The following is a 23581-nucleotide window of genomic DNA, read 5'->3' on the forward strand; positions in this document are numbered from 1 at the left end:
AGCCCAGTACCAAAGAAACAGGCTACATGGTTCCATTTATAAACAGTTCAAAAATCAGGAAAATACATTTATGGTTTAGTCAGTCAAGATGGGGGTTACACTGTGGAAAGAGATGGGGTAGCGACTGGGTGGAGACATTGGGGTTTTGTCGATAATGGTTCTGTTCTATTTCTTGACCTGGGTGGGGAATATGCAAATGGCATTTCAATAATGTGTACAAATAAGATTTCAGCACTTTCCTACTTGCATCTTGTACTATAATGTAAAAATGAATTTTATTTTTTTAATTAAAAAAAATTTTTAATGTTTTTTATTTATTTTTAAGACAGAGAGAGACAGAGCATGAACGGGGGGAGGGGGGTGGGGGCAGACAGGGAGGGAGACACAGAATCGGAAGCAGACTCCAGGCCCTGAGCTGTCAGCACAGAGCCTGATGTAGGGCTCGAACTCACGGAGTGTGAGATCATGACCTGAGCCGAAGTCGGACACTCAACCGACTGAGCCACCCAGGCGCCCCTAAAAGTGAAATTTAAAACCCCTCGGTTATAATCTAGCAATATAAAATAAAAAAATATACCTTTTCTAATTTAAGGTAACTTTCTCCTCACCCATTTCTTTTGTGTCCATAAACATATGTTAAGTGGCTCTAGTTTGAATACATAAAAGAGAACTAGATGACTAGGAACAAGAGTATTCTGCAAAAAATCATTTTTTAGATCAAAAGGAGAAGTTTTAAGGAGATCTGCCTTTTATCTTAGAAACATAATATTCCAAGTAAATGGCTGTTGCCATTTGAAAATTAGACTTTTTGTAAGTGGAAAACTTTCTGGTCTTCCATTTATGAAACTTTCTGTGAAGGGGAGGTTATGCTGGTGACCCATAAAGAAGCATGTGTGTCATAAATACTTCTAGGAGCCCTTGAAAAATTCGATGGAAAAAATTTCCAGTACATTGAGATCATCTAGAAGAAACTTATTAGAGAACACAGATAGTGGCCAATTTACTCTTGGTACCTGTGACTCAGAAGTCACTGGTGGAAGGTGTTACATCTTGATCTTGATATTCTGAAAAAATGAAATGCAAAGCATGGCCAAGATACAGTTGTGATGACACCAATAAACCTATACTCTTTAAAAAAAAAAAATATATATATATATATATACATATATATATATTTATTTATTTATGAGAGAAATGGAGAGAGAGATAGAGAGTGGGCAGGGGAGGGGCAGAGAGAGACAGGAAGACAGAATCCCAAGCAGGCTCTGCACTGTCAGCGCAGAGCCCCATGCGGGGTTTGAACTCATGAACTGTGAGATAATGACTCGAGCTAAAATCAAGAGTCGGATCCTTAAGCAACTGAGCCACCCAGGTGCCACACAAACCTATACTTTTGATTGCAAAGGAGTTAGTCATCTTTTCCGAAGACTCATAACACTCAAATCAATATCTGTTAAAACAATTACTTGAAAATTACTAAGGATTGAATAGAAGTAAGGACTATCCACACATCTGGGCAAAGATAGAATAGGCGTGGCATTTCAAAGGAAAGGGTAACATTTTGTTCAGCATTCTTGGTTTTGCATGCTGGCTTAGTCCAGATAAATGAAAGGAAATATTTGAAGCTGAGCAGAGAAATAGTTAGGAGAAGAGTTAGAGGATTACAGGAACACAGAAAAACACCGTAGGTAGATGAAGAGGTTTTGTGATTTAAAGATTCATAATGGGCATTGAGGAGGGCACCTGTTGGGATGAGCACTGGGTGTTGTATGGAAACCAATTTGACAATAAATTTCATAATTATAAAAACATAAAGATTCGTGATGTCATTCTGAAATGTAAGATGATATCATGAAGTAACTTCATTTTAAACCTACCACATAAACATTGACGTTTTGCTATATTGTATACACATCCACTTCATGATGATCAGTCATAAGAACAGCTCATCTATAGGTGACTGCATTGTTCAATCCACAATTATCATTTAGAGCCTCCTGTGTATATCTGGAGACTTCATGTGAGATGCAATAGAAATAAGCAAAAAAGATGACTCAATTACTGTCCCCGAGGAGTCTATGGAACCTAAAGGCACAACAGAAAAACTCACAGATAACTTAGGCAAGACAAAATGTAAATGCCCTCCAGAGTTGCCAAGGGAGCGCCAGTGGGGTTCAAAAGGGAGAGAAAATGAGAGACTGACTGAACCAAATAAGAGTAGGATCAGGGAAGGAGGTGGATTTGACTTGGGCATATATGCATAGAAGGGAGGGAGGGAGGGAGAGAGTATATTTTTGAAAGGTCTATGCATGGGGATAGTAAATATTAGGGATGACAGTGGAAAATTTCACTGTATTTCACAGTTTTTGAGAAACATTTTAGTTGTCTTTCCATCTTTATTTGCAACTACAATAATTTGCTGTTTACATTTGACATCTACTAAGTGACTATGATTACTGTTTCTTGGTGAGAAAGCTTATTTAAATTACACTACAGTGAGCCTTGCTTAATATAACCGATAAGAAATCCATATTAACTGATGGCTTTCCACAGCTCTTTCCATGGAAGAAAGAGGAAAGTTATAAAATAAATAATATTAGAGGATCTTGTAATTTTTAAAACTCTGGAATAAATTATAAATCAGTACAGATTTAGCATAATCTCTAAACCTCTTGAACTCTGTGGCACTGGCCTAAAGATTGATGTTCAGAACAATGCCCTCTATCTTGGGGGACTGTTTCCATGTGCTCTATCAAAGACTCAAGTATCTTTAATTTAATATACATTCTAGGAAACATACTTTAGAAATATTTTCAGCAAAGTTCTAAACAAAATAAGTATTTCAGTGAATTTTAGAAAATAAAACAATCCAGAACACGTTATTACTCAAATATCCTTTCTACCAATGACTTAGTATTGTCACAGAATGAAGATTCAGCTCCTTCTTCATCCAGGGTAATAATGGGTGATGTGAGGTTCATTTTAGGGAAGTGGGGCATGGAAACAGTCAACTTTAATTTCCTGGTATTCAATAATGGGTCAGTTTAGTTATGGTAAGCACTTTATATATATTCACTCAGTCTTTCCATCAATCCTTTATAGAAATGCTATTATCATCCCTATTTTAGAGATAGGAAGGTCGAAGCTTGGAGAGGCTCAATAACTCGTCCAAGGTCAACAGAGAACCAAGACTCCGTCAAGTTTTTTTGACTTCAAGAGGCACTACATTTTGCTGAAGTCAGAATGTTCGTTAACATTCTAAATGATTAGTTCATATTTACTATGCACGTATTATGTGCCAAACACTGCATATGTATTAATTCTTTCGCTTCTCACAGCAACTTGTGAGTGTGGTGGTATAATTACCACCATTTACAAAGGAAAAATCTGTCCTCCATGCCTCAACACTCTGCCTCGGTTCTCTGTCTCCATCACTCAATTTATTTTGCAGGTTCCTCTTCATCTTCCTGACTTGTGACTTGTCACTTTTGGAGAGCCCCAGAGCTCAGTCCTCTGTCTCACCCCCCTCAGGTGCCTCCTGGTTTTATGATCCATCTTTGTGCTGTTGAGTTAAAAATTTACATCACCTGCCCTCACTTCTGCAGTGAAATCCAGGCTTAAATACCCAACTGTACGCAGTTGGGTATGTCACATATCACTTGAATGGTAGAGAGACATCTCAAACATAACATATCCCAAACCGAGCTCTTAATTTTCTCCTAAATCTATTCCTCTTACAGTCTTCCTTATCTCAATACATTTTCCTTAAAATTTTAACATAGATTAAATTCAACTTTAATTAATAAAATCTATAGTGTCAACAGCTTTCCTAAATAGACTACTGACTTTGCTGACATTTATATTTTGAGATTTACTGAAAAATACATCTGATTCCAGGGTTGAGATTTATGGTTGGATATGTACACACACACACACACACACACACACACACACACACACACACACACATACTTCCTAAGAAATAATTTGTGTACTCTTAAGGGTATATAAGTAATTAAAATCAATATTTATATCTATGATTACAGATGTATACATACTTCTAGGATATAATGTGTCATAGTTTCAATAGTATATAAATAAATAAAAGTCTTAAATGTAAAGTCAATGCAACAAGTATGTCCTGCTGGGAAATGAAAAGGTGTCCCACGGGGTTATTCATGGAAACAATATACATTAAGCTTAAGATAGGATATCATTTAACATCCATCAGAATAGTTAGCATGAACCAGACTGGGAATACCAAGTGCTGGTGAGGATGTGAAGCAAGGAAAACTCTCAGATTAGAGGGAATATAACTCCTGTGAGTGGGAATGTAATATTTAACATCAAAATATGTTCTCAAAAGGGCATCTATTACTTTCATCAACTCAACACCATCCGCTTTGGGGAAGTGCCATTTCTCGGTTTCATTCTGCTGGGGCTGTTCAACATACACTCTGCCTCTCCTACCAATGGAGCAAAGAGTGCATTATATCCCCGGACACAGTGATTAGGGTAATGGTCAGCATTTGCTCCAAGCTAAGTCACTGAGAATCTTTTACAGGAGATCCATTCTCATTTCTTTCTCTGGTATCATAAACTCTCAAGATGATGTAGGCGTGTGGCTGCTGGGGCTATCTTGTCGTAACACAAGGAGCGGTTTTCCTAGGCAAGGAGATCAGAGAGACAGAATGCCTATGACATTACTGAACTTATGTTTGAAGCCAGGCTATACCTTGGAGTCCAAGCTTTTGTAGGCTAACATATTCCCTCTTGAAGCTAGTCTACAATGGGTTTCTGCTATTTGTACTTGATGCTGTCCTTGTATACGGTTGAGCTATTATTGCTCATCATTTTCCCAGGCTGTGTTGCGTAAGAGCTCATTTTATTCCTGTTGAGAAAGAAGAGCTCCAAAAGTTGCAAAAGAAAAAGTATTACAAGAAAAAAGGAAAATGTGCTTTTTGCTATAGAAAGTATCAGTTCATATTTGATGAACAATTCTAATTGAAAGTATCTCATATTCCAGGACACCATTTGTACTTCTCTCTCCTCCAATTGTCACTCTCAATTATTTGAGCTTATATGGGGTGCTTGGGTGGCTCCGTTGGTTGGGTGTCCGACTTCAGCTCAGGTCATGACCTCATGACTTGTGAATTCAAGCCCCACGTCGGACTCTGTGCTGACGGCTCAGAGCCTGGAGCCTGCTTTGGATTCTGTGACTCCCTCTCTCTCTGCTCCTCCCCCGCTCACACTCTGTCTCTGTCTCTCTCAAAAATAAATAAATGTTAAAAAAATAAAAAAAAATTATTTGAGCTTATGGATACCTAATCCTATCTTAACCCAAATTAGGAAAACAGGAATGGAAAAAAGCAAGAAACACAAACAGAGAAAAAGGAGGATGGCTATAGGGAATACTAGAAAAAAAGCTGAGTAGGACACAGTTAGAATAGAGTAGTACTCATAGTGAGAAATGGAGAGCAGAGTATCAAAGAAGAATTGGGTGGCTAGAAGGGAAAGGAGGAAGAATGGAAGACAGACAGTGAGGAACAGAGTGAGAGAGAAAAAGTTGAGAAACAGTAAGCAAGTCCCCATTTGACAAATGAGGTAACTAAGGCACAGGGAAATAAGAAACACGGTCCACCTTAATAGCTAGAAATCAGTAGAGTGAGAACAGAACCCAAATCACCTAACTCCAAATCTAACTTAAAACCTATATAACCAAAGAGAAAGGAAAAGAAAAGAGGGTGGGAGAGAATAGAAGAGAAGGGTAGAGGAGGGTGGGAAGTTCATTCATTTTCGAACTTTCCATGTCAAGAGCATACCGTACTGCTTATTCTGCTAAGAACTCCTTAAATCTCATACTTAAAATTTTTTTTTAGAAACCTCATACCTTTTAAAACATTTCAGGCCAATAGACATATTAATATTTTTAAGCAACACTGTTTTACATGAATCACACAGGGTGGGAAATAAAGGAGAAAGGAGTTTGCAGTTAATAGAGTAAGCCTCTTTTCTCTGCTACATTTCACCAGCACAAAACTTACTGGTAAAACCAGGTCAAATAATCATGTCTGACAATTGTTAAGAAGTGTACATAACATGATTTAGTTTCAATTTCAAGTTCCAATTCATTATTTCATAATTTTTCTGCCTTCGTCAACATTACACAAAACTGGGCTCTCTCTTAACATTTAAAAGCCAGATGAGGATACCTTCCAAGTTTTACCATAGTTGTAAGGGCAGAAATATAATTAATTTCTATTGTAATCATTATTGAAAGAAAGAATACTACACCACATTTTGCTAGATATGTCTCCTAAGGCAAGGGAAACAAAGCAAAAATAAACTATTGGGACTATGTCAAAATAGAAAGCATTTGCACAGCAAAAGAAACCATCAAGAAAACAAAAAGGTTACCTATTAAATGTAAGAGGATTTGCAAATGATATGTCTGATAAAGGTTTAATATCCCAAATATATAAAGGAAGAACTTCTATAACTCAACACCAAAAAAACAAACAATCCAATTAAAAATGGGCAGAAGAATTAAATAGACATTTTCCTACAGAAGATATTCAAATGGCAAACAGAGACATGAAAAGATTCTGGACACCACTAAACACCAAGGAAATGCAAATCAAAACCACAATGAGGTATCACCTTATACCTTCCAGAATGGCTAAAAAAAAAAAAAAAGACAAGAAATGGGGCGCCTGGGTGGCTCAGTCGGTTGAGCGTCCGACTTTGGCTCAGGTCATGATCTCACAGCTTGTGAGTTCGAGCCCCGTGTCAGGCTCTGTGCTGACGGCTCAGAGCCTGGAGCCTGTACGGATTCTGTGTCTCCCTCTCTCTGCCCCTAACACACTCGCATTCTGTCTCTGTGTCTCTTAAAAATAAATAAATATTTAAAAAAAAAAGACAAAAAACAACAAGTGTTGGTGAGGATGTGGAAGAAAAGGAACCCTCGTGCACTGTTGGTAGGAATGTGAATTGGTGCTTCAGTACGGAGTTTCTTCAAAAAATTAAAAATAGCAAATACCATAATGGTCCAATAATTCCACCACTGGGTATTTACCCAAAGAAAACCAAAACACTGACTCAAAAAGATATATGCACCTTATGTTTATCGCAGCATTATTTATAATAGGTAAGATATGGAAGCAACCAGTGTCCACTGATAGATGAATAGATAAGGAAGATGTTATTTATACACATATTATGCAGCCATAGAAAAGGACAAGATAGTGCCATTTCAGACAAAATGGATGGACCTAGAGGGTATTATGCTAAGTGAAATAAATCAGACCGAGAAAGACGAATACCATACGATTTCACTCATATGTGGAACTGGAAAAAATCCAAATAAGTGAATAAACAAACAAAAAGCAGACTCAGACCTTTAAATACAGGGAACAAACCGATGGCTGCCAGAGGGGAAAAGCGTGGGGGAACGGGCAAAATGGGTGAAAGGGAGTGGGAGACACAGGTTTCCCGTTATGGAAAGAGTAAATCATGGAAATGAAAGGTACAGCAAAGGGAATACAGTCAAAGGTATTGTAATGGTGTTGCATGGTGACAGATGGTAGTTATACTTGTGGTGAACATGGCAAAACACACACACTTGTCGAATCACTACGTTGTACACCTGAAACAAATGTAACATCGTGGGTCAACTACATTAAAAGAAAAAAAAAAGGATACTGTACTCAACTTGTCATTTTAACCACTGATACTATATGGTCCCCTTCCTCTCTTTATTCCTAAATCTTAGGATACAATGATTGGTCATTTCCATTAATTGTGATTCGCTGGCCTCATGCTGTGAAGTGACAAGAAGGAAAGAAATCTCCTATTTTTCTCAGTCTCCGTGTAGTAAAAGAAAAAGTACCAGCCCTTTAGTTAATAATACTATTCTTGCGATTTGGAGGGGGAAAATACTTTGCTGCCAAAGTATAATCCACATAGAACTGACTGCCAGGTGAAACGTTCTGATGGAATGAGACCTTATTATAGAAGCTATTGACACAAGAACTCTAAATCGCTGAAAAGCACCACTCACCTCTTCCTGAACCCAACAGAGTAATGATGGAGTATTGATGAAATTCTGTCTGCCGCAGGAGGACAGAACAGTTCATTCTTAACCCAGAGTGGTTTATCAGGGACGGACAATGACATGACCCAGAGCTTAGTGAGCACAACCTCCGGACTCCGACATACCCATCACTGAGACGTCATATTCTATCAGCAGCGTTGCTTCTTGTCCACACTGTTTAAGAATACTCATGGCTTCGGCATGCGTGGTTCCAAGAAGCCGAATTCCATCCACACTGAGCAACCTGTCGCCAGGTTTGATGGTGCCCTCTCTGAAGGGAGAACACAGAAACAGTCTTCATTAATGTAACATAATGGGGGTTAGCATTAAGAGTCGCTCAGCCAAGGGGCACCTGGGTGGCTCAGTCGGTTGAGCGTCCGACTTCGGCTCGGGTCATGATCTCACGGTTCGTGAGTTCAAGCCCCGCGTCGGGCTCTGTGCTGATGGCTCAGAGCCTGGAGCCTGTTTCGGATTCTGTGTCTCCCTCTCTCTCTGACCCTCCCCCGTTCATGCTCTGTCTCTCTCTGTCTCAAAAATAAATAAACGTTAAAAAAAAAAAAAAAAAAAGAGTCGCTCAGCCAAAGCGGGTATTTTACACCTTCCCCCATCCATCCTATTTGCGCTTCGTCTTAAGCATCAAGTGTGATAGTAAGGGACTAAAGAGGTGCAGCAGAAAATTGCTGCAATATGCAAGTCAGTAATAAGGAAATAACTGCCCAATAGTCGATCACCAAGTTACCCCCAGTTAATTCTTGGGGTGCAAAAATACTAAAGGCACATTTTCCCTTTTCTAGGTTCTTGTCTAAATATCTAAAATTGATTTATTAGGGCCCAGAAAATAGCATTTACCTATTTTTTCCAAAGCCAGGTGAGCAGAAAAGCCTGCTGATTCCATTCCATTTATTATCAGTGAACCCAAGCAGGACTGGGAGCACTGATGAAAAATTTCCCTAGTCTAGAAATTTCCCTATTGATTTATAAGGCTATTTTGGCAATCATTAAATCGATTCAGTCTCATATTCCTTGGAAGAGACAGGGAAATACTATTCTTTCTGCTGTGACCATAGACACTCAAGGCACTGGAAGAAGTTGCCTGAGGACATTGGGACACCACTAAAATATAGCCAGGAGGCTTCCAGATTATAACCTACCTGCCTCAGGGAGGGTCATGATATGAGAAATCAAACTGGGGTGGGAGGATTACAAGTTGAGGATTTGGAAAGGATAAGAGTGATCTCTTAAATATCCTTCGCCTAGATAATTCTCTAAGAATTTTGACTCTAAATTTTTATCTTTAACTTTTAGATTCCATTTCATCCTAAGTTAATTTGATAATATGTTGCTCAGAAACTAGTAGCTTGCTTCTGACATTTTTGTTAACCCCAAGGTAAATGTTAATAAGGAACGGAAATATTCTCATTTACTGCAGGAAGAATAATTCACAAGAGAAGCAGGAGAGAGGAAAAAAGGCAAGATTTCTATGCAAATTCTGACTTTGTATTGTCCTCTGCAAAGGCAAACATACTATGGCACAGGTGAGAAACCAGTATCTTCATATTCTCTTATTTTATGTTAAACACAAACTTTTTAGAAAAGTGAGCTAACAGTATGGGTTTTGAAGGAAAATGAACCTGAATTCCTAGCCTGGCTCTTCCGTGTACTAGCTGGTAAGTCATGTACCCACACTGGGCCTCAGTTTTATCACTGTAAGTGTGGCTAAAAAGTACTTAGTAGGCAGTTTTGAGGACAAATAAAATAGTGTCTGCTAAACACATAGTACATTTCCTAGCACATGGCTCGGTGCTCAATCAATTGTATTTATTATTACTATTTCTATTGCATAAGAAAAGGTTTAAACATTATATCCCGGTGTGAAACATAGTGTAGAGTCAGGGGTAACCAGGGCATTTTTCTCCCACCCTTCAACCACAGCGAATGGCCGGAGTTGTGGTCCCCTGCCTTCGTGGAATTGACGTTTGCGATGGGAAATTAATACAAAGACAAGCATCTCCTGAGACCGCTAAGTTGTGCGTTTACGTATGACCTCCTCTAATATTTGTGATATGAGAGATGAAGGAGCCGCCTCTTCAGATACTCAAATTAGTCCCGAAGAGATGGCTCTAGGTACTGACAACGCTCCTTCCCTTTTATTGAAATCACTTCCATTCTCACATACATAATCATCATCAACAGATAATAATAACCAGAAGGATGTTGATTAATAGTAACGGTCAGAACATCACCACCTATCTTTCCAGGGTAGGAGGTTAGCAATGGGAGACGATGTGTTTAAAGTACGTGCCTTTAAAAAGCCAGCTACCTTTTATTAAGTATCTACTGCATGAAAGGTCCCCTGCAAGGCCCCAGCCAGTCTCTGATAAAACTGAAGACCTTGTCAGGTAGGTATCATTATCGACATTTCACAGTGGAGGAAACTGAGCTTAGAACTGGTAAGTCATTTGCCAAACACATAGGGTAGTGAGTGTTGAGCCTGGAGTCAAACCTTCTTTCTTCTGATTTGGCAGCCCAACAATTTCAGTATTCACATTCCAACACGTTTGCTTAATATCTATCTTTCACTATGAAATTTCTAATTCCTCAACTCTACGCCAAAGTCCCCAGCTTTGTTGAATCTGTTTGGATAGTGACACAGACAGAGGAAGTTTACCTGTCAGCGGGTCCTCCGGGACGAACACACGTTATTACAACTGGACGAGATTTATTTCTATCGTCATGTGCCCCTCCTGGCAAACAAAAGAAATACAGCTTATAAGTGCCTTCATTAAAAAAAAAAAAAAAAAAAATTCACTTACAAAATGGCAGCTGAGAAACTAAAGTACATTTTGTTGATGTATGGAGGAAAACATGTAAAAATTTTCCAAAAATCTTATTCATTTTATATAGAATATGTTTTTGAAGTCATGATGTCTCCACCTCTCAATAAATACATGGCTGTATTCAGGGGCGATACATAAAATATTTAACCCAGCGTTGTAAGAACATAAACTACTTTACAAGTACTAGCCTAATTATGACAATAGCCAGTTATCAACAAAGTGCAGGTGGGTATACCTGTTGCCAATTAACCTGGGCTATAATACAGGTGAATAGTTCTACAACCTGGCATAAAGGAAGCAAAAACTGGAGAGGGGGGGAAATACGTAAGTATATAAAACAAGAAAGAAAAAACTTCAAGTGGCTGAGATGGGTTCCATTAAAGTTGGGGTGTTCAAAAAATGGACAGATAATTTCAAGACAACTGCAATGCTTAAATGGAGATTTTATTTCCGTATATGGAAAACTTCTGCTCAAGAATTCTTGGAAACATAAAAGCTTTTAGATGGAAGGTAATTTATTATAAACTCTCTTCTAAGTCCAGGACCCTTTTGTAGAACGTCCATAGTCTGTGCTCCCCCAGTCTTTTCTTGAGACCCACCAGATGGCCTACTTATTAGGTTTGAGGCAGCCCATTTCACATTTGGACGTGTAGGGGTGTTAGAAGCTTCTTCCTAATTATTCATCTGATATCTAACTTCCTTCGGTTTTCACCTACTTGTTCTTATTCTATTATTTGGAGCAGTGAAACAAAAATGTATGGTTTCTACTACAAGAAACTTTTTCTGAAAGTTGAAAACAGTGAGTATACACCTGCTAAGTCTCATCTTCTTTAGGCTGGACATTTCCACTTTCTTAACTATTCTGCATCTGACCTGATTTCCGTATACCTCACCATCCTGGCTACCCACCAGATACCTGCCAGTATCTGATAAATACGAATGTTATCATCAGATATTCCTTCCCTAACGCCTTCCTGGTAGAACAGACTGGCATTTCCCAAACTTGGAACGGGTAGAGAGGTCAACTTAAAGAATCTAACCTAAAAGACAAATCAAAAGGCATTCAGTGCTCCCGATGAAGGCAAATCCTTCCTTTCTGCTTACTTCTATTACCAATGATTTATTCTGTCTGGCTGATTGATAAAAGCTCCCTTTTCAGTATCTCACTCTTCCACTCAGTTTGATGGTTTCTTTTGAAATTCCTCCTTGTTTACAATAGGAAATTCACAACTTCCTTGGAAAAGGACTTTAAAATGAAACCATGACAATAAATTACAGCACCTGCTTACCCATATTTATATAAATACTACTATGTAATTTCTCTTTTGCAAGGGGATCATAAAAAGGTAGGTTTGTTTTCTCCTGAAGGGATATTGATTTAGAAAAGGATGGGGGCTGACGGCCATACAAGCTTCCATAATTTTGATTTGGAGGTCCAAATTTAAATCTGTAACAGTGAATGCATGGCAAAGTGTGAGATGGCTCTAAATTTCTCGATAAGTGACATTTTACCATTATTTGAAATAATGAACCAGATGTAGCTTGCGATTCACTTACATTTTACAAGTTTGGAACTGCAAAGCAATTGACACACACAGAGCCCAGTGGTATTTCTCAATCCTGGCTGCCTGTTGGCATCAGTCCCCTGGAATTCTTTTTAAAAGTATCAATGCCAGAGACACGACGCAGACCAAATCTGAACATTCTAGCAGATGAGTAGACCTATCTATAATTTTAGAGTTGAGAATGATCGATAGGTAAATTTTCCTTGCCCAAAGTGAAAAAGAACTTAGTGGCAGAGTGCTTTCCCTATTGTCCCAAGCTGTTTGCCTTAGCTTGGCGGCGAGGGAATTAACTGAAATTTAACTCTGGCAAGATTTAGGCCAGAACATCATTTTTCATTCTCAAGGTGCCAGGTTCTGCTGTTCGGCGAGTCAAGGTGCTAGAACCTATGACACGTAGCACTGGAAATGCAATTCCATTCATCAGGTAAAAGCCTGTATTATTGTTCTACGACCCATTCTAATTGGTTAAGAAGAAATTCACCAGAACTAAATGAATATGCCCCATCTGTAATATTGTCCTCCTTCTTCCTGAAAGTCCTGGTGTTCTCACTAAAATAAGTTGAGCTCAAATTCCATCTATGCCATAATGTCTTCTTGGCCATGATAACACTTGCCCACAGTACCTTCTCATTCTGCAACTCTTTTTGTGACTAATCAAGATTCTGAAGCAATGGGTGGGGGTCACCTTTTGAGCAAGGAAGAGCCTTCAGATAGGCCTCAAACTAATGTAAACATTAAGTTCTTTATGTGATTCTTATGAGAAATTGCGCAAAATTTCACAAACTTTTACCTTCAACTAATATACTAAGTGAGTTTTTAAAGCCGACCAAAATATGGTGCCCCTAAACTAAAATCACTATAGCACTAAGAAGTCTGATGTCCGCACAAATCTAGGCAACATTCAATTACTTACTCATTTATTTGTTAAGGGCCTACGATGTACCAGATAGTATCCTAGGCTCATATTATAAAATTCTTATTACTCATGCACATACAGATATTTGAAATTCCTGCAAATGGCAAGATAAGCATTTTGCTAACATTATATCATCAGCTGTCTTGTGGTGGTTGTAGATTTCAAATGCTTCCGTTTTTTTCTGCTCCTAATGATAAATTACTGTTGTTTTAGTTCTTTCATTAGCAATTTGATTTACTACTGATTAACCACACAACAACTAGTAATGAATATTTGCACCCAGCAGTATTTTTTACTGCAGCTTTTCAGTAATTAGGCTTGTATGCATGTGATTCAAGAGTGCCTCTCTATCATACTACACTGCAAAAACGGATTTGTACCACCCTCTGAGCCAAAATTACTTTCATATTGACTTTTTACTATATTCATCTAGTTCTTTTACACAGAAATTTGGGAATGGTTAAGGTAAATGATGAAAGTAAAATGATCCTGTTTGCACCACCTAAAAAAAGGAGCTGGTCAGAAAAGGGTAATAATTGCTGGTCTAAACCACTCAGTGAATTCCTCGTTTTCCATTTTCTCTACCGCTCACTCAGGCACTTTGTCTTAAATTCACTGGACTATAATTCCCTGCAGATAGGGGTCCTGTCCTATGACTCTCTAATACTTGGCCCTATGCTGACATGTTGACCTGTCCTTAACAAATACCTGACTGATTGATTTGCTAAATGATTGGTACAGAATGGAATCTAAAGCTTAGTCATTTAAGACAAATCTGTATAAATGAATGTATTTCTTTTATTCCTTGATGCATGTGCATTTATTAAGGTGCTTAGTTAATTAAAAAATTTTTTTAATGTTTATTTTTGAGAGAGAGAGAGAGACAGACAGATAGACAGAGCACGAGCTGGGGAGGGCAGAGAGGGAGACATAGAATCCAAGGCAGGCTCCAGGCTCTGGGCTATCAGCACAGAGTCCAATGCAGGACTCGAACTCATGAACCACAAGATCATGACCTGAGCCGAAGTTGGACACTTAACCGACTAAGTCACCTAGGCGCCCCAAGATGCTTAGTTAATTTTAATTAATGTTTTAAAAATTTGGATAAATTTTAGACCCTGGTGAAGTATAGAATATAATAGGTAAAAGCAAAAAAAAAATCATGAAATGTGAAATGTTAAAAACATTTCTGATGCATACATAGTTCCCTATTGAACTTTACTGTCATACTCAGAATTATGAGTTGTTTATGTATAGTCTTTGAGGGGTGAAACTGCTAATAAGAAAAATAAAATATTAAAAGTCACAATTACAGCTCAGAATTCATGGTTTTACAGCCAAGTTGGAGTCACCTGAAATTTTTATTATTAATGTCATCCCATAATAAAATAAGTTAAGCTGATGCACATAGGTTCCCAAGGGATCAGATTATCTTCAATCCATTTTTAGAAAGCTACAATAACAAAATGTATTTCAGGAGAAAATAATTTAAGCAAAGTTGTTTAATCCTAGTGTATTAAGTCAAACCAAGCCATATTCATCAACATTTTTGACTCAGAGATACAGAAAAGTATAAAGGGAAAGCAAAAGACATGTAGAAAAGTGGCAAATCAGCAGGATGAATGAATTGACAAGGCTTACAAACAGTGACTTCTTACTCTGTATGGACTGAAAGCAGATCTAAGTCATTTGGATTCCACTTTGATTCCTACTCATTGCTTTATTTTTTAAAAGAATGGGTGCAAATATTATAAGGGGACTTTACGCATTGGGAACATCTGTTGTTGCTGTTGTTTTCAGGATGACTTTCTAGTTCACTCCCAATATTTCATTGACAAATTCTCTAAGAATATCTGATGGTTCATGTTTTCTAGCCATCACCTACCTCGGATTACAAAACCAAAGGTATTGCCTTCTTTATGTAATGTGACCTCCACCGTTCGGAAAATAACACTCGATCCTTGAACAGCTGAATGCAGGAAAGAGAGAGAGAAATATATTAAATCATAACAACATTTCCAGTTTTTTTTTTAAACGTTTATTTATTTTTGGGACAGAGAGAGACAGAGCATGAACGGGGGAGGGGCAGAGAGAGAGGGAGACACAGAATCGGAAGCAGGCTCCAGGCTCTGAGCCATCAGCCCAGAGCCTGACACGGGGCTTGAACTCACGGACCGCGAGATCGTGACCTGAGCCGAAGTCGGACGCTTAACCGACTGAGCCACCCAGGCGCCCCTCCAGTTTTTTTTAATGTGGCATAAAACACTACAGATCCCCCTTGCAAATAATTCTTGTTATGAAAAATACAAGGGCGATAACTTCTTTTCAAAGAAAATGTTAAAAAAATACATACAAATACCATAAAATAGTTGTCTGCATTTAGGGACTTAGGCTTAGACCCGAGTGGAATCAAAATCATAGGCACTTCCTTTCTTCTTATGTAGCCAGCTTCTAGCTAGAGTGTAATATTCACATCGTTAAAACTCTATATACCAGGAGAGATACTCTTCATGCAATTAATAGAATTATTTTCCCTTTGTGAAATGCAAAAGCAATATGATTTTTGTAAACCTTGAAATAATTAATGTATTTCCATTTATTTTTGGAGGAAATGCAGGAAGAAAAAGTATTACTCTCAAATTACCACTAATAGATTAGGCGATGAAGACAGGTTTTCTGACACGATGCACGGCAACTAACAAAGACATCAGCAACCCAAATCAAACCCGGAGGGCAAAAGTATTTCTGTACATTCAAAATGTTACTGCTGTCTAATAAAATATTTACTTGATTTCATTTGATACTATCATGCTTATGTTATGTTTGCCTGCTTACTGCTCTCACTTCACAAAATAAAACTGCATGGCCAAGTTGATATCTCTAATTAATATCACATACAGTATACGTGTGTAATACGGGGTGTAGGTTGTATGAAGGTATAGTAACTAAACTCTTCTGTGAGACTGTTTCCAGGCAAGTGGTGGGTAATTCTGCTTAGATAGTATACTATTGCTGAATTAAAAAACAACAACAACCAAATTTCCACAAATTAATATTTCATCATTATGGATACAGGGATGTTTTTATTCAGAGAGAGAAAAGAATTTGCAAGTATAGAATCTGATGGTCTTAGATCCTTAAGTGAATTTGTACAATGATATCTAATTACTTAATGCTGTGGTCCTTATCAATGGCATATTTTTAACATTGCGATTAGATTTTGAAAACTTCATTGCATGAAACATTTATCAATAAGAAATATATGATGGGGGGCGCCTGGGGGGCGCAGTCGGTTAAGCGTCCGACTTCAGCCAGGTCACGATCTCGCGGTCCGTGAGTTCGAGCCCCGCGTCAGGCTCTGGGCTGATGGCTCAGAGCCTGGAGCCTGTTTCCGATTCTGTGTCTCCCTCTCTCTCTGCCCCTCCCCCATTCATGCTCTGTCTCTCTCTGTCCCAAAAAAATAAACGTTGAAAAAAAAAAAAAAAATATATGATGGAATATAGGTATAGATTCTAAAGATAGAATTTAATTGCATCTATTAAAAGAACATTTCTTGCCATTTACAGAAATAGGAAGTAATTTTAATTTAGCATTGATTACAATTATTTTTAATTATCAGAAATTCTGAATCCTCAAAGGAATAGACATGATTATGAAAAGCACACAGATAAATTCACAAAACTGCGCACATCTGGCTGGGATATAAAGTACGTCACGAACTTGGATCTGCTGAAAAACAATATAACCCTACAGCTGAACAAATGTTTTGGTATACTGCTGATTTAATTAAGTGTCATATTCTTGCTAGCAAGGGAATTTCAGTTCATTTTAATCAGCTAGGAACAGTACGCAAATAGCTGAAAGTGTTGAGGTACAGTTTTAATTAAATGAAAGAAACTGAGTTCAAATCAAATGTTTTCTTATTTTCATGACAAACAAGCCACTTGTTTGAGGTAATTGGTTGAGAACACGATCTTTTTGTTCTAATGAAACAAATAGAAAGGAAAGGAAAAGATACAGGGAGAAAGAATTAATGAGCGTCCACTGTGTGCCAGGAAATCTGCAAAGTGGTTTACAAATACTATTTCATTTAAACATTAAATCAGCTTTTAATTCTATACAACCAAATTCTAATTCGGGGCCACCTGTCCTTGTTGGCCGGGTGTCTGTTCTGGGAATGAAAGGCACTGTAGTTTGGTGGCTCAGTTGGTGAAGCATTCGACTTCAGCTCAGGTCATGGATCTTACCGTTGGTGAGTCTGAGCCCCACATCGGGCCCTGTGCTGACAGCGTGATGCCTGCTTGGGATTCTCGTCTCCCTCTCTCTGTGCCCCTCTTCTGCTCTCTCTCTCTCTCTCTCTCAATCAAAATAAATAGATAAACCCCAAAATTTTTTTTAAAAAAGGCACCATAGTTTGAATTTTGGATAAATAAACCTCAAAAAATTTTTTAAAAAAGGCACCGTAGTTTGAATTTTGCTTGAGCTCAATCTTGTTGACCACAAACTCCTACATTCCAATCTAGAGTCAATATAAAGACTTTTAGGATTATCTACAGCTTTGGATTATCCATACTCTTGCTGTTTATCCTTCACAAAAATAAATGTGAATGTTAACTACATTTTGATACTTAATGAAATAGATTTGGTCTTCATGATTTTCATTTGCATGACTGGATCTTGGTGACTGGGTTTTCATATCCAATAGCAGGACCCCTGCTATTGCCACGTGCATTTTATTCATTACTTCACATTTGTGTATGTGGACATAATGGATCTACATAAGGAGCTTCCCCAGAGAATCAAATGCAGTACACAGAAGGGTTAAGTTGAAATGAATATTGCAAAGCAAAAATACTTCTCCTCAGTATTTTAGTGGTGCTGCTGTCCCTTGTTTCTATATGTGAATATGCATGTACTGCTATCCATATTATTTTACTATGGCAGATTAGATTTTTCTACATGATATACTATTTCCCTGACTCCTCAACTCCTACCTCAATAGCATGATAAGGGTTGTATACTTTCCCTCCTCAATATGTTGGGCTTCCCCATGTGACTCGCTTTGGCCAATGGGATGTTAAGAGATGTAATAAGCACTTGGTTGGAAATGTGCTTGGGTAGTTGGGACTATCCTGCTTTTCCTCTGCTATGGCCACAGGAAGAGCTTTCTCTGGGTGGCTTCTGCTCCTTCAGACTGAATCCCGGAAGGAACTACGTGGAGGAGACCTGAGACTGCTCCTCCCGCCCCCCATCGCCATCATCATCATCATCATCATCATCATCATCATCATCATCATCTTCACCTGTCTATCTCTCTTAGAATTGGAATTGAGAAGTAAGAGGCAATCACAGGGACACACTTTAACACATCTTTTTGAATTAAAGAACTCCGTCTGAGAGAAAGCTAATCTGATTTAGCCGGCAGTTTAACAGTGAGGATTGCCTTTGCCAATCAGATTCTGGAGCAGACATTTTCCATAAAATAAATGAGGCAAATACGTAGCTCTAAGGTCTGAATGGAAACTTCATTTAAAGGTATATAAAATGAACAGCATGCCAGAAATTATATCCTTTCCAATGATTTAAGCTTATAATAAAGAATGTTAGGTGGCTTACTAAAAAATAAATGAGGATTATGGTTTCAAGATTCTTTAGGGATTATGTCACCACAAAACATGAAGGCATTGCTCTAGACCAACTTTTAATTTTTAATTTTAGAGAGAGAGAGCACGCAGGGGAGAGAGACAGAGAGAGAGAATCCCCAGCAGACCCCACGCTCAGTGAAGAACTTGACATGGGGCTCGATCCCATGACCCCGGGATCATGACCTGAGCCAAAACCAAGAGCTGGACACTCAACTAACTGAGCCACCCAGGTACCCATAGACCAACTTTTTTTTTAAATTTTTTTTTTTTCAACGTTTATTTATTTTTGGGACAGAGAGAGACAGAGCATGAATGGGGGAGGGGCAGAGAGAGAGGGAGACACAGAATCGGAAACAGGCTCCAGGCTCTGAGCCATCAGTCCAGAGCCTGATGGGGGGCTCGAACTCACGGAGTGCGAGATCGTGACCTGGCTGAAGTCGGACGCTTAACCGACTGCACCACCCAGGCGCCCCCATAGACCAACTTTTAAAACATAAATATCTAAGATACAGTTTGGAAATATTCTCTCTAAATACAGTCTCAAAACTACAATGTAATTCTAAAGTCAAAAAGAACTTTAGAGCTCATGTAGATCAACCACTCGATTTTCATAAAGAATCTGAGTCTTACAAAAGGTAAGTGGTTTGAGCAAGGTCAGAATTCCATTCCTTCTCTATCAGATCACATACACACAGACATGCAACAAATATCCTTCCTCCACTTCTTTCTGGACTCTGGGGGTGGCTGAGCCTCAAATTATGTGATTCTTGAGAGTTACCTGTCTCGGCCTTGGCCTTGGGCAGCTTATTTTTCAGCAATCTGCTCTCTCCCTAGGGCCTCACTGCAGCGGCTTGGTCCAGCTCTAGCAGTCTGAGCTCAGTGAAGGGGATGTTTATTAATCCCTTCAACCTCCCTGAACTCAAAGATCTTATTAATTTACCCAAACATAATAGAGACAGAGATAATCCTTGGAGAATAGATCTCTTCTATCTGATTTCTACCATCGAATTCACACTTCTGTTTTAAAAAGTATTTTTCCTCTTCCTCATCAGCTTTAATGCACGAGGAAGGAAAAGGTGGTATAATCACCAAGTCATGATAGGTTTTAACTCCTGTATATGTCTGATATCCACTCTACTCTTTAACCTTACTAATGCTATATTTGTTCAGGATGTCACCTCTCTTTTGGAAAACTGTAACAGCCTTCAGGCGGCTGATAGCCTCTTATCTATTCTCCATTTGGCTTCCTAAAGTGAGAACTCTAAAAACTCAAATCTGTTGATGATGTTCGTTGGCTTTAAAAGCCTTTAAAGGCTTCTTGCTGCCCACCTGATTTATCCAGGCTCCACCAGTGTGGCTTCCATTATTTTGTTCCTGTCCACCTCACTGGCCTTATCTCCCTCCAGGTCCTCTCTTTCCCTTTGTGCCTCAACAACAAGAGTCCGTTTGTGGTTCAAACCTGTGCACTGGGCTAAGTTCTTCCTTCCTTGCTCTCCCCTCTGCCCAAAATGTTCCTCTTCTTACTGGATCTGCATAACCTCCTTCAAAGCTTCTCAAACACCTCGCTGTAGTTCACACATAATTTGGCAAATCTCCACTACTGGCCTTACCCCTGGAAAGCTGTACTAAGAGTTTGTTTTAGAAAGAGGGTGTGTTTTGTTGATATTTATTTCCCCCGTGGAATCAAAATGGTTAATCCAAGAGCATTAGCTCTAGATATCTGGATTCTCTTAACTCCTTGGCGATGCTTTGAGATAGTGATTTCAAAACAAATGGACTCCTTTAAAGTAAAAGAAAACACAGTACTTTCAGTGGGATAATAATAATGTAATGATGACTAACAGGCACTATGTCTTACTGAGTACATGACGATGATCCAAATATTTCACATGATTATAGCCTTGAATTCTGACAAAAATTCTACATCTATTATGGCCATTTTACAGATGAGAAACCTAAGGCTCAGAGAACTTAAATAACATGCCCAAGGTCACACAGCTGGACAGGGGGAGAAACTGATATTTAACTAGTGACACAGTCCAAGCTCTCAGCGCTCGATTTTACTGTCTACTCTTGCTGAAAATGAAAAATGTTACAGGGACGTTTTTGAACACAGACCTCAATTGATTTTGTTATAAAAACACCATTATACTTTTGGTGTTGGAGTTTATGTTCAGAATAAGAACTCACGACTGGTCATATACACTCACTCCCTGAGTGCTCACGTTTGGTCCCAAAGCTTCAAACACCCTCTATATTCCCGTTACTCTAAATGTACATTTCCAGTCCAGATCTTTCTCCCAAACTCCTAACCCCACCTCTAGTGCTTTTCTTGACATTTCTTCTCTGCACATCAAAGAGACACGTCCACTGTAGCATTTCAAACAATGAACGTCTTCTGATGGCCCTCTCGCAAATCAGCCCTGCCCCCATTCTTGCCCAACCCCATGAATGGCAACCCTGCCCGTCCGGTTGCTCAGGCCCAAAATCTCAGGGGGTCTTTGACTCCTCTATTTCTGTACAACCCACATCCAATCTGTCAGGAGGTCCTGATGGCTCTACCCTCAAATAGATCAAGAAGGTAACTGCTTTTCGCCATCCTTACCACTGTCTCTCACCGGGATCACGACAACAGCCCCCCAGCTGGTCTCCCAGCTTCCACCCTAGCCACTGCAGTCTGTTCTCAACACAACAGCCTGAGGGAGCCTTTGAAAACAGGAATTAGACCCTGTGCCTCCTGCCCCAACTCATACAATGCCATCCTCTATCACCCAGAGCCAAACTTAAGGTCCTTCCAACGGCCTCCAAATATACCTCATCCTTTACATTTTGGACCTCCTCTTCTACTTCTCTTCACGCTCACTCTGCTCCTGCCAAATTACCCTTCTTAACGTCTCTCCAACAACCCCAGTGTATTCCTGCCTTTGATCTTAGCACTGGCTGTTCTCTCTGCAGTTCTCTTTTCCCAGAAATCCACACGACCAACTTTCTCACTGCCTTCAAGTCACTGACACAGCCTCAGTGAGGCTTTTCCGAGCCACCCGATTTCAAACTGCAATCCCACACCTCTCCCCACCTTCCCAATCCCTCTCCTGGCTCTTTCTTTTTTCTCCCAGCATTCATGACCCCTAGCACTCATGCTGTCCAGTTTACTTATCTACTGGGGTCTTGTTTTGCTATCCGTCTTCCCTTGTCTAAATGTAAACTCCACCAGTATACAACGCGGCGGCCGCAATGTAACAAATGCTCAATAAGTCACTGCTGAACAAATGAGTTATTATCAATGATTAATATTCAGTCTGAGTTCTCACTGGCATAGAAAAGCAAAGGGCTTTGTCAGGCTGGCATCTACGTTGACAGCTTAATAATAGGAGACGTGGTGTTAGCAGAGCATGGCTTAAATGCAGGCCCGCAGTAACACACAGCATAAGTATATGTCACAACTAATAAGCATATGGACTTTGGAGTCAGGGAGCCTGGCTTCACATACTGATTCTGCTGCCTATTTATTTGGGAAAGATACTTCACTCAAGCCTCTGTAAATGAGAAATTTAATGATAATAATGCCTTTCTTACAGTGCTAATGTATACATTATTTATCAAAAATTTTTATAGTGCCAGCTACTGTTCTAACTGCTTTACAAATACTAACTCATTTAATCCTCATAGCAGTTATATGAGCAGGAACTAACATTACACCCATTTCCCAGATGTGGAAACTGAGACACAGAAAGCTTGAGCAACTTCCTCAAGGGCACGCAGTTAAAGGTGAAGCTGGGATCTGAACCTGGCTATTTGACATCCAAGTTCAGCTCTGCTAGGCTGACACTCCTTATGGTGAGAATGAAGCGTATCCGTGCAGGTCAGGTTCCTTGTAAAGCCAGACATTTAGTAAGCTCTGGAAATGTGTTGGCTACTCCTGTTACATTACTATTATTTTTACTTGGTAAGAATGTGCTTTGAATCAATTTTCATGCTTCAGAAATTAACATAACTATACAAGAATCAACACAGAACACATTACACATGCTTTTCCTAATCCTCGTCCCTCTGTGCAGAGCTTGGATTGAACTTAATGTGCAGACCTTACAAATGGTGATACACACAGATGACCTTAATGGAACACGAGTCCTGTATAATTTTATTGTTCTCTGAGCTCTTTTTGATTCTTCCGGAGTGGGCTATAGGTGTATCAATTTAAATAATTTCTAAATATCCAGAAACGGTGTTCTATCACTCCTGTAATGAGACAACGATGCCAAAAGGGAAAACATGGAGAACGAATTGTTTTAGCCAGAGGGGTGGCGTAGCTGTCCCGCCCCTGAATTGTGATTACTTACAGACTGGTGGCAGCTCATACTCGACTTCAAGAACCACTCTTTCCCCAACGTTCTTCAGCAAGCTGATGATCTCATCATGGCGGAACTTGGCCAGGTTGATCCCATTCACTGCTTTGATGTAGTCACCCACATCCAGCTGATCGCTTCTGCAAAATAGGCAAGGTGGCTTCAGTGGACCCGTCCTCT

The 23581-nt window shown here is 39.2% G+C and overlaps 1 protein-coding gene across 12 annotated transcripts in view; it reads right to left on the reverse strand.

The window, feature by feature from the left end:
• Window positions 1-23581, reverse strand: part of GRIP1 (glutamate receptor interacting protein 1) — a 691488-nt gene that overhangs the window by 131150 nt on the left and 536757 nt on the right. For all 12 annotated transcript variants that reach the window (XM_045467228.1, XM_045467223.1, XM_045467232.1 and 9 more), the window contains 4 exons: window positions 23396-23541; window positions 15296-15379; window positions 10761-10836; window positions 8218-8363 (listed from right to left, as the gene is read on the reverse strand). In XM_045467228.1, coding sequence (XP_045323184.1) covers window positions 8218-8363; window positions 10761-10836; window positions 15296-15379; window positions 23396-23541 — 452 coding nt within the window. The remainder of the gene's footprint in view (window positions 1-8217; window positions 8364-10760; window positions 10837-15295; window positions 15380-23395; window positions 23542-23581) is intronic.

Source organism: Leopardus geoffroyi, chromosome B4 (genome assembly GCF_018350155.1).
Source record: "Leopardus geoffroyi isolate Oge1 chromosome B4, O.geoffroyi_Oge1_pat1.0, whole genome shotgun sequence".
NCBI classification, from domain to species: domain Eukaryota; kingdom Metazoa; phylum Chordata; class Mammalia; order Carnivora; family Felidae; genus Leopardus; species Leopardus geoffroyi.